The 17,762-nt window shown below is 37.5% G+C and overlaps 3 protein-coding genes across 5 annotated transcripts; 1 reads left to right on the top strand and 2 right to left on the bottom strand.

Annotated features, from left to right (window-relative positions):
* Positions 1-62: 62 nt before the first annotated feature.
* Positions 63-2,215, bottom strand: LOC108739949 (mitochondrial basic amino acids transporter). The gene is made up of 3 exons (XM_018474076.1): positions 2,104-2,215; positions 1,840-2,010; positions 63-1,024 (listed from the first exon to the last, which is right to left on the bottom strand). The coding sequence occupies exons 2-3, from the start codon at positions 1,871-1,873 to the stop codon at positions 144-146; spliced, it is 915 nt and encodes a 304-aa protein (XP_018329578.1). The 5' UTR covers positions 1,874-2,010; positions 2,104-2,215; the 3' UTR covers positions 63-143.
* Positions 2,216-3,211: 996 nt separating this feature from the next.
* On the top strand, positions 3,212-5,686 carry LOC108739946 (neutral and basic amino acid transport protein rBAT-like). Its single transcript, XM_018474073.2, has 3 exons — positions 3,212-3,798; positions 3,864-3,988; positions 4,097-5,686. The coding sequence occupies exons 1-3, from the start codon at positions 3,603-3,605 to the stop codon at positions 5,600-5,602; spliced, it is 1,827 nt and encodes a 608-aa protein (XP_018329575.1). The 5' UTR covers positions 3,212-3,602; the 3' UTR covers positions 5,603-5,686.
* A 1,058-nt stretch (positions 5,687-6,744) lies between these two features.
* On the bottom strand, positions 6,745-17,361 carry LOC108739943 (protein expanded). Of its 3 annotated transcripts, none has more exons than XM_018474067.2 (5): positions 16,856-17,361; positions 12,749-13,042; positions 10,202-10,636; positions 9,366-10,133; positions 6,745-9,295 (listed from the first exon to the last, which is right to left on the bottom strand). In XM_018474067.2, exons 2-5 carry the CDS (start codon positions 12,978-12,980, stop codon positions 7,365-7,367), a joined length of 3,366 nt encoding a protein of 1,121 aa, XP_018329569.1. In that variant the 5' UTR covers positions 12,981-13,042; positions 16,856-17,361; the 3' UTR covers positions 6,745-7,364. The 3 variants fall into 3 exon arrangements, with proteins under 3 accessions (XP_018329569.1, XP_018329570.1, XP_018329571.1); XM_018474068.2 differs by having other exon boundaries at positions 17,061-17,361; XM_018474069.2 differs by lacking the exon at positions 16,856-17,361 and adding an exon at positions 11,941-12,129 and having other exon boundaries at positions 12,749-12,822.
* Between the last annotated feature and the right edge of the window lie 401 nt (positions 17,362-17,762).

The raw sequence follows: 17,762 nt of genomic DNA, 5'->3' as shown, positions 1-17,762 counted from the left end.
CTAGAAATTCGTATTTTGAACCCCCCCAGGGTTATCAAACGCCTTCAATAAATATAACTACATGTCTCCAAAAATAATTTATTATTCTTTATGATACCTACATAGGGACGCCTTATATTCGATATTACTAGTTAATTACATATTTACAATGTTGCGTACATTAAGGAAGATTCGTAGTTTGGCATGAACACATTCTTGTCTGTACCGTAATTATATACAATGTTCTTTTCATTATGCGTCTTATCTTGGTCGAAAAGTCGAAGCGTTAACGCCACAACGGTAAAACAGGCCGCATTCACTGGAAACGCCCTTAAAATAGCAATGGGAAATCCCCTAAACAAACACCTGTAGCCTTCCGTAGCGGTACTTCTGAGGTAGCAATTCCAACTGTTTTTATACAGCGGTTTCCCATCCAATCCGTCCACTTGTATTCTGGACTTTATCACGTCTACCGGAAACACGATCCACGAAAACATTCCCGCCAAACCACCGGCCAACAATAATTTCGTCACCGAAACGGACGTGTTGTCGTCAGATCGTGTCATCGCTTCGTAAGAAGCAAAATATATCCCGAATGCCGGAACGTCGCGTGCTACTGTCATAGATAATCCCCGAAAAAGTCCCCTCCGTCCTTCGACGTCGTATATTCGCTTGAGACACTCGAAAATGCCCATGTGCTTGCTGGAGACTTGTAATCTTGACTTGACCAGTTCCATGGGTCCGCAAAGAACGCTTTGCACCAGGCCCGCCACGGATCCTGCCAAAATATGAGATAAAGCGCTATTGCTGTCGCCGATAGCTCTCTGCACATTCCCATAAACACCGAAAACGACGGCGTTGATCCCTGCTACCCCCGCCAAAGGGCTACTCACACCTCTGTAGAGGCCTCGAAGACCCTCCCTTACCATTAGCGATTTGACACAATCAACTGTGCCGGCGTATTTTCTTTCAGCATTCGGCATTTGCGTTTGCAAAATCACTTTCACAGTGTCAAAGGGATGTCCCACTATTACTCCCGCACAACCTGCAATAAATGTGGGATAAGCTTATAATGTACGGGACCTTTTCGTTATTGGATGAATGTAAACGTTTTCACATGCTTTCCATGGTATAATAAACATGTAATCCAATAACAAGTAACCATCATTAATTATTATTGTTTTTACTATTTTATCAAACAATGTAACGAAAAACAAACGAATGAAAATAATAATGAAAACAATAATTGTATCTACATTTTTCATTTTTCGCGTTCATAAAGAAATCGAACAAAAATACTATACATACATATATATATAGTTAGTGTATACATAAAATATATAATACAATTACTTGCGATTAGTACCTAAATGATATATTTGTAGATATATCTTTATATACGAACATACTCTTGCCCAACTGCAGATAACTAAACAAAAATATTTAATTTTCTGTTATTTGCTCGATATTTGAATGAAAACGATTCACGACTAGTAATTAGTAGTGTTCAACGATTACTTATTTGACTTATTAGGTTTACTGCTCCACTGCAGCAGATAAAAGTATGATGACTTTAATGTATTCTATTTAGCTATATACTTATTATACATAAACACAATATTATTGTGAAAAGTTCTGCTGTCATCATGTTACCCCAACAAAATTCCGATCGTTCTAAGAAAATAGACATTCCCAGCAAAATTTTCAGTATTTTCTGAAACCGATGCGTAAAATATCTCGTAACATATTAACGCAATAAATTGTTAATGTCATATAAGATAAAAACACCTTTTCAATGACATTTTTCAACTAACACCCGAAGTCAACGAAACAAAATTATAAAAAATCATCGCCACTTACCCCCTAAACAACCAGCAAAAAAATCAAGGGCCATTCCAAGGACTTTCTATATGATAAATGTCGAGCAAGACGCAGCAGGAACGCACAGATACCAAATTATAAACCTTTTTCGGACTAAGTATCGTTTTTATTCTCGAAAACGATAACTCCATTAAATTACTTTCCAATTTTCTAACCAGCAAAAACAATTATCACATTATTATTAAAAAATATAATAATAAATTACAAATGAAAGTAAATTAGGTACTACGATCAAATACTTACCCAAGTTTCATATCCTTCCGTTTGATGAAAATTATAAAACATTGTTTTTCACTTCTGAAAGCACTGTTTGACCTTCGCTCTTTGATGGATCTTTCGAAATAACAATTATCAAAGACTTTCAGAAGCATATTATTATTATTATTATTGTTATTAAGGGTCATCATAGTTATCACATTACGCTGATAAGAAATTCTGGATTGCACAGAAGCGAACTTGGGAAAGTAACTAATTTTTATTCCGAATAACCACTTGTGTAGGTAAATTGTTGCAAAAAGCATACATTATAATTAATTATTTACCTTATGCTAAAAATTATCTGTTACGCCATTCTCTTTCTAACCAAATCCATTTCTTATTTTTTTTTTATGGTTTTAGAAGAAAACATGCTGGAAGTACATGCATAGGTACTTCCCAGAGAAATATTGTATGATCTTTCGCTATTCAAAATATATTGTAGGTATTAAGGCGATACAATTAAACTAAATCTTAAATAATATTAATACGTTAACGTCCAAATTTCTGGTGCGGTTTTTCGGCATTTATTACAAAAAGAGGGAAATGATACTTAACAAACATGATAAGAAAGGTATTGTGCTATAGATGTGCACAAAATAATTTGTGTGCCATTAACACAGGTAAAATTTAATTTATAATTAATGTTCGCCTTGGCGTCCTGGCGACTCCCGTTCGCTTTACGTCCAATGCAATACTTTTTTCTTCTTTTCAGCACGTAGTTAAAATTTCATTTTCCTTGTTTCTCGCCTCACAATTTTACCTTTTTTATATCAATTGAATGTAGTAATCGGAGCCAAAGGGTTTTATTTTCTGTTGCTTTTTTCCCAAAAAGGTTGGCTCTGTTTTCCACATTCAATTTGTTACTTTTTAGAATAATTAACCCTTACAATTTAAGTGTGTGTAGTGAAATCTGTTTTTTAAAAACGAAACAGACCAATATCGGTGTAGCAGCCTGTAATTGTCACAAGAACATAAGTTGATTTAACTGATTTATTTTTTCAATTAGAACTTACACTAAATACAAAGTGAATTCTAAAGTTAAATAATATGCCTAAAATTAGTTAACGAACAAAGATTTCTGCAAATTATTCTCAAATTTGAAATGTAAATAGAAACTGTTGGGTACAAAGCGCTCTCTGTTGGAAAAGCGTAATCGATTTGCAACCTTATTCGCGCGTCGACGTCGCGACGCCGACGCCAAGACGATCGTACAATAAATTCACAACAAATGGACTGCTATTTTTGTCTTGGCACAAATGACAACCACGTGACGTTGTACTCATTCGTTTAGCACATTAATATATACAGTAATATAATCCTGTACATGCATCTAGCATGTACAATGGTATGTAATAAACACATATGCATTGGTAGAGATGTCAATTCATTAAATTGTGAATTAACGCGACGCCATTTGTTTTACGAAAATATCAAGTGTCGTGCTCCACGGAAGTAATTTTTTATTTGCAAGCGGAAAGTTAACAATGGAAGGTTTATTACGAGTGCAAAATCCAGTGACTGCAAGGTCATATTTGGGAGATGATACAACATCAACGTGTGCGCTTATCACACCTTCTCCACCTACAAACGCACTCATAAACCCATTGCCGGAAGAACAAGAAAACATTGACAATTACATAAATCCAGATGAGCTTGCCATTAAATTGAAACACATGAAAGGTAGATAAGGCGTTATGCAATTAAAAATCATCATGCAACAAATTGGAAGAGGGAATTTGTTTTAGATATAGATCAGTCAGATAAAAAATCTACTTCTTCCAGTAACTGCTCATTAGCAGAACCTCCATCGACAACCTTACTGAACAATCACTATCTTCATATGCCCAAAGACGAAAATATTGTCACTCAGGTACTTGATTACTTTCTTATTAAATCATTAGGTAAACGTATGTGGCATGGAAAATTATAACTGCATCTCATACTATATTCACAGTAGATGAAATAAAACTGTTTATAGGAAGCCCCTGGTAAAGTGCAACCGTTACAAATGACTTTTAAGAATCCTCCCGAAAATTATTTCTTTATGAAATGGAACTGGATTCTAATAAGGAAAATTTCGGCTTGGATGTTCTTGTCGATCATGGTAGCAATGTTGGGGATTGTTATAGCAATGATTTGGACTCTGCCGAAAAAATGTAACCCCGTCACGCAATGGTATCAAGGGAATTTAATGTACGAAGTTTTTCCCGCTAGTTTTCCCGATACGAACGGTGACGGTATAGGAGATTTCAAGGGGCTCTCCCTTAAGGCAAACTATCTCAAATCATTAGGAGTACGAATATTACGTTTGAACTCCATTTTTGTATCAAAAGATTATCCGGATGATTACAAAAACAACACGTCGCTTACGAAAATTGCCACGCCGCTGGGAGATATAAAAGATTTTGCAATAATGGTAAATACAATGCATACGAAAAACATTTCGCTTGTTCTCGACCTGCCACTTTGGCCGTATTTAAAAAAACTAGGACATCTTGAAGAGAAACTGAATTTGAATTCGACGAATGCGATAGTAGATGATCCCGTAGGGGACATAACAGAGTTTTGGCTGGAGAAAGGAGTCGATGGTTTTTTTTTGCAAGGTATCGAACATTTCGCGAACAGCAACGACTTTCCGAAATTCTTGAGACGTTGGAAGAAAATTGTCGGCCAAGACAAAATCCTTATAATAGACGAAGCAGTTTTAAACGTGGCACCCAAAAGTTCCGTAAATACCATTTACATGAATGTCGATCTGGTAAAGGTCAACGTACCTATAGAAGAAGGTACGCTTAAACTAAGCAATTTTTTTTCGTCGATATTTAACAGTACGCTGTTTTCGAAAGCTAACATGCCTTGGATCCTATGGACTTTGGGTGATGAGTCCAGCGTGCGTATGGCTGATCGTCTTCCTTACAAAAACGGGACTTTAGGGGCTACACTTCTACAAATGATGCTTCCTGGGACACCCTGTATTTTTTATGGTGATGAAATAGGCCTGACACGAATCATTGATTTGCATGGAGACAGGAAAGATGTTGAACATTTACACCATTTAGCTCCAATGAAATGGGAACAAACCGAAAGACAATTTACTCGGAAAGATTTATTACCATGGAATCATGGGATTCAAGCGACCGTCAGTTTCAATCAGTTAGAACTCATTTCTAAAGCAGTCATTTTACGAAGTGATTCGCCAGCGATTTACTTAAATTCTATTAACAGGGATGGCGTAAACAAAGCAAATGCGGAAGTAAAATATGCGAACGATGAAATCATGGTACTGCATAGATGGTACCCAAGGAGAAAATCGTACGTGGTTCTATCCAATTTGGGCAAAAATCGTTTTGAAGCCGATTTATCGAAATATTTGTACTCCGGAGAAATTATAATAGGACCCACACCCGAATCGAAACTAGAAAGTCTATCCTTTAAAAATATATCCCTTTGGCCAGGTGAATCAGTAATAGTATTCGTTAATTAATCTTTTTTTTTTATTACATATTTCTCAAACAAAACAGACCAAACATTTTGAATAGTACCGTTTTAAATAAACTTGTAAAGTTATTTCTTTGTTAATTGTTATTTAAATTCACTCTGCTAGTTTATAATTATTTTAGTTAAGGTAAACGGTAAGTAGACACAACGAATTGGTATTACCGCGCAAAATTCAAATGAAACACTAGTGTGTTACTGTTCCGACAGCTGGTAGCATTGGTCCGTAGCAGCAGGTGTCGGCCATTTTTCCGTACGACAAGAATTAGTTAAGTTGACTATTTCATTGTAGGTGCTTCGTGACATGCTCTCGGTGTTTTCATTATTAATAACCACATGTTATAATAACTTATGTATTATGTAGAAATGTCACCTATACATTGTATTATAATTGTATAGTATTATTGTAGTGCAAGTGATCGGTTAAACGCGTACATTTTGTGTTTATAGTAAAACGTTTGCTCTCGTTGGCGCGAATCGGAAAGTGTTGCTCGCATTTCTTTTCTGATGGATGAGATTTAAAGGAATAGGCAGTTGACAATACCCGAACAAGGCTATTATTTTTAAAAGGTAGGAACGTTATGAATTCTAGTAACTATATTTATCCGGTGCCTTTAATGTTTAGCATAACCCACGTTGCGATTGATTGAAATATGACGAAATTTTAATTAGCCAAAATACCTATAAAAAATAATTAATATTTAATAATTCGCTGAGGTACATTTAGACATGCAGATGGCACCACTGCAAGTTAACCTGGGTCGTAGTCTTCTATTTTAGATACAAAATATCTGATAGGTACTGGTTAGAGTATTTTTTCTGTGTGCTTCCTATTTTTTTTCTTAAACTATTGTTTTACATTCATTTCGTCCTTCGGAGTTAAATTTATTTCTGGTCATACATACTTTTGTTTTCGTAACACAATACGTTCCATATAGATATTTTGTTTATGGATATTTGAACAAATAAACACTTCATGAGTACAATACACTTCTTAAATAGGTAGCATTTTAAAATTTTTGAAGAAAATAGGTGTAGATTTTATATGTACCTAGCTTAACCATCAACGTCAGTATGGTAGGAATTAGGATTAGGTATACAATTCGGAAAGGAACGAAATAATACATAGAATTCGGTGTGTAAAAATTTACTTAGCTATAATTTTAATCATAAAATGATGGCAGCACCGTAATAAACTAAAACTGAGCGAACACGACTGCAAAATAAATAAAATCATTACAACTGAAATACAAGACCTTTACTTTTTTAATGATGATTGAGCAAATGCGTACATACGATTGATAATAAAAATACTCTTCAACCCTACCATATATTGGATGAAATAGAAATAATTTACAGCTTATTAGACAAAATAAAATCAAATCCTTACATGGTTATAATAATTATTAAAATTTTATAAAATAAGAACCAGATCGCACACATGTGTATATATTTTTGGAATGCATTTTAGCGGAATGTTTCTCATTGACGAAATACTCATTTTATGTCTGTACGCTGCAATTTTACTATACATGGTTTGTAAATATTATGTGATGGCACCCTGAGCAAACAGATCTACTCTAGCACTGGACTGAACTTAAATAACACATTTTCTTACAAAATAATATCAACATTTTAATTTCAAAAACATCTGTTCACAAATTTAATATAATTGTAAAGATGGTTAACAAAATTGCAAGTGAATAACTTTGCATATTATTTTGTAATTAAATGCTTGAAATTATTATTGTTTAGCGCATATTTGCACTCGGAAAGGATTGCATAGTTTTATGCTTAATGATTCTGGGATCTTGAAGCACGTAATTGTTAGGGGTAGCACGAGGAATGTCCCGAGGTATTTCGGGTAACTTGTCTCCTGGGTGCCTATGGCTTACGGGGGGCAATTTTCGCGTTGGCTTATTAATTCGATTGCTGCTTAAACCTGACACAGGATACTTAACTTTACTAACACTATTACCGACCGGATGGTGATGGCGATGGTGAGGAGACACGTCGACGCCGCTGATACCCTCCCCGTTGGGATGTTTCGGCAAGACGAAAGCTTTAGTTTGTTTAATTAACGAGCGGTCGTTACACAGGGCCGAAATGAGTGGCAAGTCCATTTTCTTGCTTTTCTCGCGCAAAGTACGGATATCTAGTGCTGCTGCTGCCGCCGCCGCCGCCGCTGCTGCGGCAGCATCATCCACGTCCTTTTTCTCGTTACTTAAAACGCCAGTGGCACTTAACAACACACTACCGTTCGTATCATTTCTACCGCTAGTACAGTTTCTATCGGTTTCGACGATACCAATGTTTTCAATGTTCTTATGTACTTGGACGTGCACCTTCCGATCGCGTAAAGGAGGAGGTGGTGGCGGAGGTGGAGGAGGCACGCGTCTGAACCTGGGAGGTTGAGGAGTCGTCTCTAAACTATTTAATATGTTATCGTCGGAACGAGTACGCATAAATCGACCGGGTCTGTTGGGTGGTAATGGGGGAGGTGGTGGATCCAAACTGCCGGAAGACGAAATACTGGCAGCTCCGTAGATCGGAAGTTGGATGTACGTATCTGACAGGTTTTGACTTGAAGCGTAACGATTGAGGTAGGGAGCAGAACGATAAATATATGGAGGGCTGTGCGCCAATGCGGCCATTAGCGAACCTTGCTTCGCCTCCAGATACTCTTGCTTGCTGATCGCAGGTTCTTTTAGTGGAAACACTACGAAATCGACATCACTATACATTTGTTGCTGATACTGTTCTATTTGTGACCGCGACAACTGACTCGTGTAAACAGTCGCTAGAGCCGGAGGCGGCGGAGGAGGTGGCTGTCTAGGTGCCGGTGGAGGAGGTGGAGGTAAATACGTACGGGGCACCATCATGTTTGTTTTGGAAGATGTGTCTACAAGAGCAACGGATGGCCGTGTTCTTGGTACTTTCGGTGGAATCGGAGGTACGAACGTTGTTTTGGAAAAACTCGGTGCACTGCTTCCCCCCACATGACTCGCATGGGCTGTCAAGATGTTCGGAGAACGCGTAGTTATAAACCTCGCAGTCACCTCCTCAGACGGATATGCAAGCTGTGGGACAACCAAATGGATATTTTCAGGATACGGTGGTGGCTCCTTCAAAATGGCTTCTTCAGAATCGTCGTGAATCCTGACCGCGGGATATGGAGGTGGCGGCGGTCTAAATCTCATATCAGCGCTATCTAATCTTTCGAGGGATTTCGATGGATAACCCCTGTACGAGGATGGAAGGGTGACATAGTCGGAATCGGAGTCTAACGTATTGCTGACACTTTTACACGACGGATACCGACCAACAATAAGATCTGACAGTTCTTCAGCTGACAAAGGTACCGGTTGTTTTTCAGTAGGATCGCTTCCGTCGCCTCGAAAAGAGCCCGAATTGCATCGATCGCGAAAAGGCCCGTCCACCTGGTCTTCGGTGGTTGTACTGTATTGACCACACGTCGATGAGGACATTGTGTATTGATCGCTGGAAGTAAGGGTGTAAACTCCGCTAGTTTGACTACTTGGTGCAACGCCTGCAGCAAGATAGACCGGATCGCGCGTATCCAACTCGATGCATGTAGCATCGCTGACCGTCGAATTCTGTGCTGTGTGTGAGAACCCAAGCTCTAAACTACTACTAGTCGAAGGTCTTCTTATTTTCGATTCTGAAAATAAAATAAGAGCAACATTAAACATCCATTCATTGTAACGTACATAGAATCGAAATTGACTTACTATTCTGCACAGGAGTCACAATGACAGTGCTACAGGAACTACTACACTGGGAGTCGGCGGTACATTTGCCGCTTGCAATCGTTTTACTTGAGGTTTCACTACTGGTTGCATTGAAGTTCAGTTTTGCCGAATTCGTTTCTTCGTCTTTCAATGACAGTGCAACCAAAGCAACGGTGGCAGATGCAGCTGAGGTCCTGCAGCTGGCCGGAGCGCTGTCCAAAAGGTGGGCAAGAGCTAAGCTTTCGGTTGATGGTGCCGGTGGACTAGTAATCATTATTTCCAGCTCATCTTCGGAATGAACGCGATCACTCACTATGCCCGAGGTAGTATTCGAAGAGGTACTTGAAATGACGGATATCCTTTGATCGCAGTCCCATCGTCGCTTTTGTCGATCTTCTTCTTCACGACGCATCTCATTCAAACGCGGCGCCACTGCCATACTAAATTGATGAGTAGCCTTACATAATGCTAATAAGAGTCGACTCTTCTCGTCGCTAGTGGAGTAAAGAGTCAGTTTTTCGTGATTTGTTCTAATTTCAAATTTTTTTCGCTCAAAACTGAGTTTTGCTATTGAACTCCAAAGGAATGTCGATGGTGGATTATTGTCGGGACACACAAGCAATCCCCTGGCGCAAACTGCAAGAGTCAAGGATCCAGGAGAGACCTCATTTTTTGATGCTCTTAGGCGGAATACGTGAGCATTGATGGGGTCTTGAGATTGACATGCCTCTGCTATAAAACGCGCCCTCGCTTCCGCCTTTGTAAGACCTACAAACACGGGCAAAATAGCATTAGCAATCGTTGTGACAAGACGGTTTAATACATCCGAAACTTACCTCTGTAACTTCTGTGAACGGCTTCCACCGATCGTAGGGCCTGTGGTCCACGCATATTGGGAGGCACGTAGTCTTCGGGTCGAAACGTCGTATTGATTGTAGTCGCAGCATTAGAATTTGCTGCTGATGGCGACGCTTCTGTGGGCGACCGATGGTCTCCCAGGTCGGCCTGAAGAGCGAGTCCTGCCAATTGCTGAGTAACCTTATCAGTGGCGGCTCCCCCGGCAACGTTGAACCGCAATTGCAAGTAGTAGTGGTGTCTGGTGGTCTCGTCTCGTAAAAGAAGTGGACTGTCGACATAAAACTGCACTCGGAAATAGAATGCAAGGGCTGGTCGGCCGTTCGCATCCAAGCCATGGCTGTGAGACGATTTCCAACTTTTTGGAGCATATTTTGATAATTTACTATCGGGCTCGGCAAACAAATACTCACCATCTGTAACAAACCGATAGATTTTTTTCAGCAACTGGTTGCGTGTGCAATCAGGGGGATATGGGGATATGAAAAAGCATACATTTTCTTGGATAAACCACTGTACGTATGTATATGTACGTACAGTATAAATATGTTATACGTAATTGTCGTACAGTTCTCAGCTTCCTTAGCTGACACGAGAATGCAATGCACCATTCGAAGAAGGAATGTGGCAACGCCAGTCCGCATTCCGAACGATGGACTCCTCCCATTATTGCTAACCGCAACCGCAACTCGGCAGCTTAAGTCTCCATCGGAATCGACATGTACATTGTATAGCCACATAACACACACGCATAAATTCATACATCGGTACCTACTCACTATCGAAATACTGAAAAAAATGCTCGATGGAGTTTACATTTTTGCACTAATACACTCTCGCAATCGGTCGAAAATTACTCTCTAGTAAAACGAGAAGAGTTCCTGTATGAAAATCTCATCAAAAAGAAGAATCAACTACACATATCTGTACACTCATATTAATAAAGTCCACTCAAATGAGTGAAATCGGATCTCCTTCCGGATTGATAGCTGCCTAGTCACGATTGGCTATATTGGAAGTATTATCTACTGATTGTACTGATAGTAAATACCCACCTTACTTAATATCTGTCTGGGACTGTTGCAAATGAGTGCCCAAATATTGACAAATTATTTTTTTTTTAAGTACAGTACATACAAGCTAAATGTTAAGATGTACCTACTACATGTGTATGGACTTATAAGCTTTCGGGACACACGAAAAAGAAATAAAATGTTGAGAGAAGAAAACGATTTGGGAATTAATGGAACAAAACAAGTCGAAGTGAAGCAACCAAGTTTAAGAAGAAGAGCAAGAAGGGTGGATAAATACGTACAGGTAGGCGACCACAAGCACAAACAGGCGAGTGGTTGTAACGAACGACGCCGTGCCGCGCCGCGCCGGGCGGAAAGCAAGGGGAACGAAAGAACGCAGCTACCTGTCTTTAGCCTCGGCTCTTGCACGTATTGTTTTTTGTGTCCGTTTTTTAGCCGCCGGTCAACTGCGATGGGCTGCCCGTCCATATTTTTTCTTTCTTTTTATAATCGTATACTTATGAATGAAGGGCGCATTTTTATGCGCATCCATTCCTATCTGCCGATTAGATACTAGCATCCCATTATATTTTGCAAAAAAATTCAGTGAGGTGATTCGAACTCTAATAAATTTCAATGAATGTACAATGTACATGTACATAAATGTACAGCGTACTGGTGAATACACACACACACACACATAATACCTAGTGATCCGTTCTTTCTTCTCTTGTGCCGTTCGTTTTGTGTTGCTCTCGTTGGGGCTGCCATCGCTCGGTTTGACCTCGTCGAGGTCAAATTCCTTTACCAAATTCCTCCTCTAAATTCCTCGTGCCGCAGCGCGATGCCAAAAGAGTATAGGTACACGAAAGTTTTCATTTGGGAACACTGAAATTCTTTGCCATCTGTTTTTATTTTCGTTTTATTATTTACAACCCGTATATCACATACAGGCACGTATCGACGAAAACGTATAGAGGAAAATTTTTTGAAATAACTGATTTCTCTATACCTACCTATAGTTTACTTGTAGGTACTGCCTATTAGTATTACATTTTCCTTTTCATACTTTGTACAGATTTAAATCCACTTATCCATTGATTACCTACTTACTATAAATAAATAATCGAAGCATTTCCTCCCGAGTGTGAATTGCCGAAGGTAAGGGCGGTAAACTTCCGGAAGAGGCTACCGTACTTTCTTCCCAACACTTTTTTATCATAAGCCGCCTCTCAAACACCCTCTCCCTCTCGGAAGGAAATGCCGTACTTTCTTCCCTTAGTGGATGATAATACACTATTTCAACGTTGTCTTGCTTGAGTTCCCAAAAATATTCTGTTTATGTGGAGATTCATAATAAAGTAACCGAGCAAAATAAAAAAAATCTTTACGAACAATTGCTTACGAGGCATCTACTTGCAGAGAAAAACGTGCAGTATATGCGGAAGAAAAATTAAAAGAAGTGTATGTATGAATTAAGAAAGATAAGGGAAAATAAATAGAGAGGATGCTTACCACAGATAAGAGCAAGGCCAAAAAGCTCGGTATCTTTCATTCCTTGTTGTGCGAAATGTAGACATGTTTGCTGGTAGAGTTCGCGCACGCGCGACTTAACCTGCACGATAAAGTAGAGTGTTTGTTGATGGAGTAAGTGTAGGGCCAAGAAGCGGGCGGCGGGCGGGAGCGCTGCCGCGGGGCTACACGCGGCCAATGGAGCGCTCACCGTACACAGGCCGCCGGCGCGCATGACCCGCCCAACATCTCCACGAGACTCCTCATCGAGGGGCGCCCGCCAACTGTGACGCGCACCTAAAACAAACGATTTCATAACAATTACCCTGGTTTAGTTAATCTGCTCGCTTTACGCAAAGCAAAACTTCAAAAATCAAATGTCTCTACTTCAAAAAATATGCTTAAACCAAAGTAAATAGTAATACCCTATTGCCTTCATCCGTATAACATGTCTACACGAAAATAGGAATTGCTGATTTTTATTTTAACATCAATAAGTTAAGGTTTGTAGTGTACTAATCGCTCTCACCAAGCTAGGCAGGTAATACGATGGAAAATTTTAATTGCACTTATGTGGAAAATTGAAGTACCTGTACAATTAAAATAATTCGATCGACAATAATTATTAAATAATAATAACGCGGTAGATGGGCGGGCGTTGACGATGTGTTATGGAATGTCGGCGACCTTGGATGAATGACTGAAACAAACACATGTACGAACGTACGTACATTCGTATGCACATACAACTTGCCTACTTACAGAAACATGTGTTTATACATACAAATAAAAATTCAAACCCAAAACCCTGTAATAATGTTTCGCTATTTTTATTCTACACAATTTTCATAATTAATGAAATACGGTAAGAAGGTATATATCGTATCCCTCCCTCGGATTGTAGCCTTAAATTAGTCATTCATACTAAATTATCTCTACGGGAACTATAATAAAAGGTAAAAAAACATATTTTAGTCATTGTTTATAAAAAAATCATATTAGCGATAAGGTATCACATAGGTTGTTGCTTGTTGTTTTAATAAATTTTAAACAGATTGTAGATACCTGCCTTAATAAGTGTACACATAGATGTTTATTATGCAGATTTTGTACAACATCGTGTTTAACTATTATAGGTTCCGAATTAAAAACAAACAGAAATAGACTAATAAAAAGGTGCAACATGTTTACTTATGCATATGTCTATAAGTACAAATAATTATTCTTGTACGTAAATGCTAGGGGTGTTCTCGAAAACGGTTCTAACAATTTTGACGAAAATGTTCTTGATCGAGAATTCGGATTAACTCGTTTCCATGATCTTGTAACAAAAAAGAACAGTTGAGCTTTTTTAAGTTACAATAATACATGTATCTGCAAAATACTTTTTAGGAATTAGTAATTAACACAATGTACTACAATAGGTCTATTCTGTACTGCCCGTTGGAATCAGGTACCTACACATTTCTTTGTCGGTATTTTTTCTTTTTATAGGTACACCCCCAACTAAAATGCATAATTTGGTGAACGTGTGGAACATGTTTCCTTAACCACGTCTGTCTGAAAGTATCTTCTGCTTCTCTAAAAATTCATCCAAACTAACTCTCAGACTTTTGAGCAAAACAATAACATCCCTCGAAAGCTTTAAACTGCTGCAGTTATTGAACTTCTATTATTTATATGATAAGACGACTGAAGGCACTTGTACGAATTTTCCTATACCACGTTGTATTTTTCAAAATATGATGCCGCCTTTTGTGATTGCATGTAATAAAATATTGTCTGTGCTCGGTTCTCGATTCGCCACTAGTGTATGTATCTCTTAAAACAGTATTTTATTATTCGTATAACAAGAACAAGAGAATGAAAGAATGTATGTTCCCAAATTTCGTAGGTGTTACAAAACAATAAAGCTTTGCAGTGGAGGGTGGTGTTACGCTTTGTTTAAAATACATAATTTCTACGTTCGGTAAATGTTTTACCTTACCTGTATACATATTAAAAAGTCTTTGAAAATATGTATACAAAAATTGTAGATATTTCAAAATAAAAAAACCATCCAACAAATTATGTATGAGTAGGGCTGACATGCATGTATGGGAATATACGTACATACGTACGAGTGTAATACCTGTTTTAATGTGCACGTATTACGTATAGCACCTACTTTAGCACGTATGGATGTTGTTAAGTAAGTATGATAAATTGATAAAGACACAATTTATACATGCATAAATTACCAACTACAACAACACCTTACGTCGTCTATATTTCGATTTAAATGGCCAATGTTTGGATATCGAAAAGAAAATGGATTTCATAAATGAAACCTATTTAAATTACATATATACAGTAATGGCACGTTAAGAACCGAATGTACAGATATTCTATATATTATAATTGTATTACAAGTTCGTACAAATCCTTCAGTCATCTTTTCATATGTACATAAATACTAAAGTCCAATAAACACCATTTAAATCCTTTGAGGGTTGTTACACTTTGGTCAAAAGATTTTGAGAGTTCGGTTAGTTTAGATTTAGAACAGTCTTTTGAGAAGCAAGTGTGGTTGAAAAAACATATTCCACACGTTCACCAAATTATCCATTTTTGCTAGCGCCAAACAGGTATCTACCTAATAAGAAAAATTGCCGACAAAGAAAAGTATATTATCTATGTTCGGTAAACAATTTTGCCTTATTTGTATAGATATCCACATCGAATGTCATTAATTAGTATATAAAATAGTTATTTTGATTTGTAAACATTCTCATTGCAACTAGTAATAGGTAGGTACTGGGTACTCAACAGGAAGTAACTCTTCAATTTTTCTATTGATCAGTAAATCCCCCCTAACCATTTTAGCTGGATTGTGTTGAAAACTATTATTATTTTATAGGTACAGGTGCATAATATGTTGCGTCAATTTATTTAATATTTTCGTGCACATACACCCAAGATATAATAAATCATAAATATTTTATTTAATTATAAAATAGGTACCTAATGTTAAGGCATTTACCCCACATGAGATTACAATTTAATAGGTGTCTAGGTAGGTATCAACTTATTTCTTTTGAAAATGATTCTGCATACGGAAATGTCTGGTGGCTGATTATTTTGCGTAGGTAAGTGCTTTTTATTTTCGAGTCGATTGTAATCCGAATGGAATTTGAAGGTTATCAATTGCTTGTGAAAAATAAATTGAGCACAAATAGGAACGTTCTTTAGTTCTATTGAATTGCTGTGAGTACCTAGGTACCTTTAGTTTTGTATCGTGTAACTACTTCTTTAATATGTGGGCCATCCAAAAATTCGTATATTTTAATAATTATTTTTGAAATGAAAAAGAACAACGGATCACTCTTTCATTTAATAACATTTTTTGCCTTTTTTATTAACCATAAGTTTAAGCTGCTCTACCTATTTAAAAATTGGACGAAAGTGATCTAATATTTTAATTTAGCAGTAGGTAGGTAGGCAGGTAGGTATTTTAATTTCAAATTTATAAATTTTACGCGTTAAATGGTCAAACATTTAAGAAACGTATCGTTATTAGGTATGGTCCTTACCTATGTACCTACCACTATTAATGAAACAGTTTAAAACACAAGTCGTCCAAAATTAATTAAGTAGGCACCGTAAAGATACATTTTAAATCAGTAGATAGGTAGGTAGGTAGGTAGATGTAGGTATGTATATCATTTCATTTCCAATTCATTATAAATCTAACCATGTAACAGCAAGGAATTTCAAGGTTACGTTAAAAATATAATCAACAACCGACAATGCAAATAAAATGTGTACCTAAGTAATACATCGTAAAAAGTATGTTTAATGCTTCGGTATTTGAAAAATTACTAGCTGTGATAATCATTAATTACGAAACAGAAAGTCGTAACTTTTTAACTTGAATTTCTAAGACTTGCCTTGCATTGCTATAAAAAAAAATATAAAATTTGTGCCATATTAATAACTATAAAAATAAAAAATAGGGGGTAATTTTCTGATTATATTTTAATTTGCGTTTCTTTCGGTGCTTACAAAATTGTTTCGGAAAATAAGTCCATTAAACAAATTTAGTATTCAATAAACGACTGAATAATTTACCATGTGTTCAGTTAAAATCCAAAAGTAGAAACAATCTTAGTGTACCCATAGCTCTTGAAATTCCTTAGTTATTTATCACACTGCGCGGCGGTGTCAAATTCAATTTTAAATTGAAAAAAACATCAAACACATGACACACTGTCACAAAAGAGTTCGCCACTAATTCTAAGTACACCCAGTTGTATGTAATTTATCACACGTGTACCTTTGAAAAAGCTACGGGTTTGTTATCGAAACGTGGGACTGTCGGACGTGCGACGTGCGACCCTAGCAGTCCGATAAATCGGACGTCACTCTTCGAACTAAGCCGCCGTAGTCGCGGCAAGATGCGGTCAGGTACATTCGTAGGAACAAACAATGCTGGAATGCAGTAGATCAAATGAGTTTTAAAAGCGAACTAAGACGCATACCAACGACTACGTGTACAGTATAACAGGTTTGTAACAGGGTACAGTCTCATTGACAAATTGCACTGGCAACGCACGCTCTTCTAGCCGAACGGCCAGTGATGCTGATCTACTACGAAATAATAAAAGTCGGCAAGCGCGCGGCGCTCTGCGGCAACGTTACCAAATGAGCCGATAAAAAAAAAATAAAAAGCGTTCTAATCGTAAACGAACTATACTATATCCGGACGAGACGGTGTTTTTGCCTTAAAGTTGTAAAAACCTAAAAAGTTACTAAAGACAGCATAAGGTTTCACAATACACGGTTAGTGTTGCTATTGTATTCGATACATGCATGTAATACGTACTGTATACACTGTTCGTGTATACTGTATTACAATAAACTGTAAAAATGTATACATTTTTCGAATAGTTTCTACAAACGCCACATTTTCATGCTGAACGAAAAAAGGGCAAAAATTTGGACACAGTTTTTGTATCCGATAGACAAATCGGTAGCT

The sequence above is a fragment of the Agrilus planipennis genome, unplaced genomic scaffold (assembly GCF_000699045.2).
Source record: "Agrilus planipennis isolate EAB-ADULT unplaced genomic scaffold, Apla_2.0 scaffold7, whole genome shotgun sequence".
NCBI classification, from domain to species: domain Eukaryota; kingdom Metazoa; phylum Arthropoda; class Insecta; order Coleoptera; family Buprestidae; genus Agrilus; species Agrilus planipennis.
Note: the sequence above shows the minus strand (reverse complement) of the source record. Positions and strands in the feature narration are given on the sequence as shown.

Excerpts from the sequence above, each read along its gene's own strand:
- LOC108739949 (XM_018474076.1), bottom strand. The coding sequence starts at position 1,873 with ATGGCCCTTGATTTTTTTGCTGGTTGTTTAGGGG. Across the intron at positions 1,025-1,839 it reads TTTTGCTGGTTGTTTAGGGG|GTTGTGCGGGAGTAATAGTG; the intron begins GTAAGTGGCGAT and ends CATTTATTGCAG.
- LOC108739946 (XM_018474073.2), top strand. The coding sequence starts at position 3,603 with ATGGAAGGTTTATTACGAGTGCAAAATCCAGTGACTGCAAGGTCATAT. Across the intron at positions 3,799-3,863 it reads TAAATTGAAACACATGAAAG|ATATAGATCAGTCAGATAAA; the intron begins GTAGATAAGGCG and ends AATTTGTTTTAG. Across the intron at positions 3,989-4,096 it reads ACGAAAATATTGTCACTCAG|GAAGCCCCTGGTAAAGTGCA; the intron begins GTACTTGATTAC and ends AACTGTTTATAG.
- LOC108739943 (XM_018474067.2), bottom strand. The coding sequence starts at position 12,980 with ATGCGCGCCGGCGGCCTGTGTACGGTGAGCGCTCCATTGGCCGCGTGT. Across the intron at positions 10,134-10,201 it reads CGTTCACAGAAGTTACAGAG|GTCTTACAAAGGCGGAAGCG; the intron begins GTAAGTTTCGGA and ends CCGTGTTTGTAG. Across the intron at positions 9,296-9,365 it reads TGTGACTCCTGTGCAGAATA|AATCGAAAATAAGAAGACCT; the intron begins GTAAGTCAATTT and ends TTTTATTTTCAG.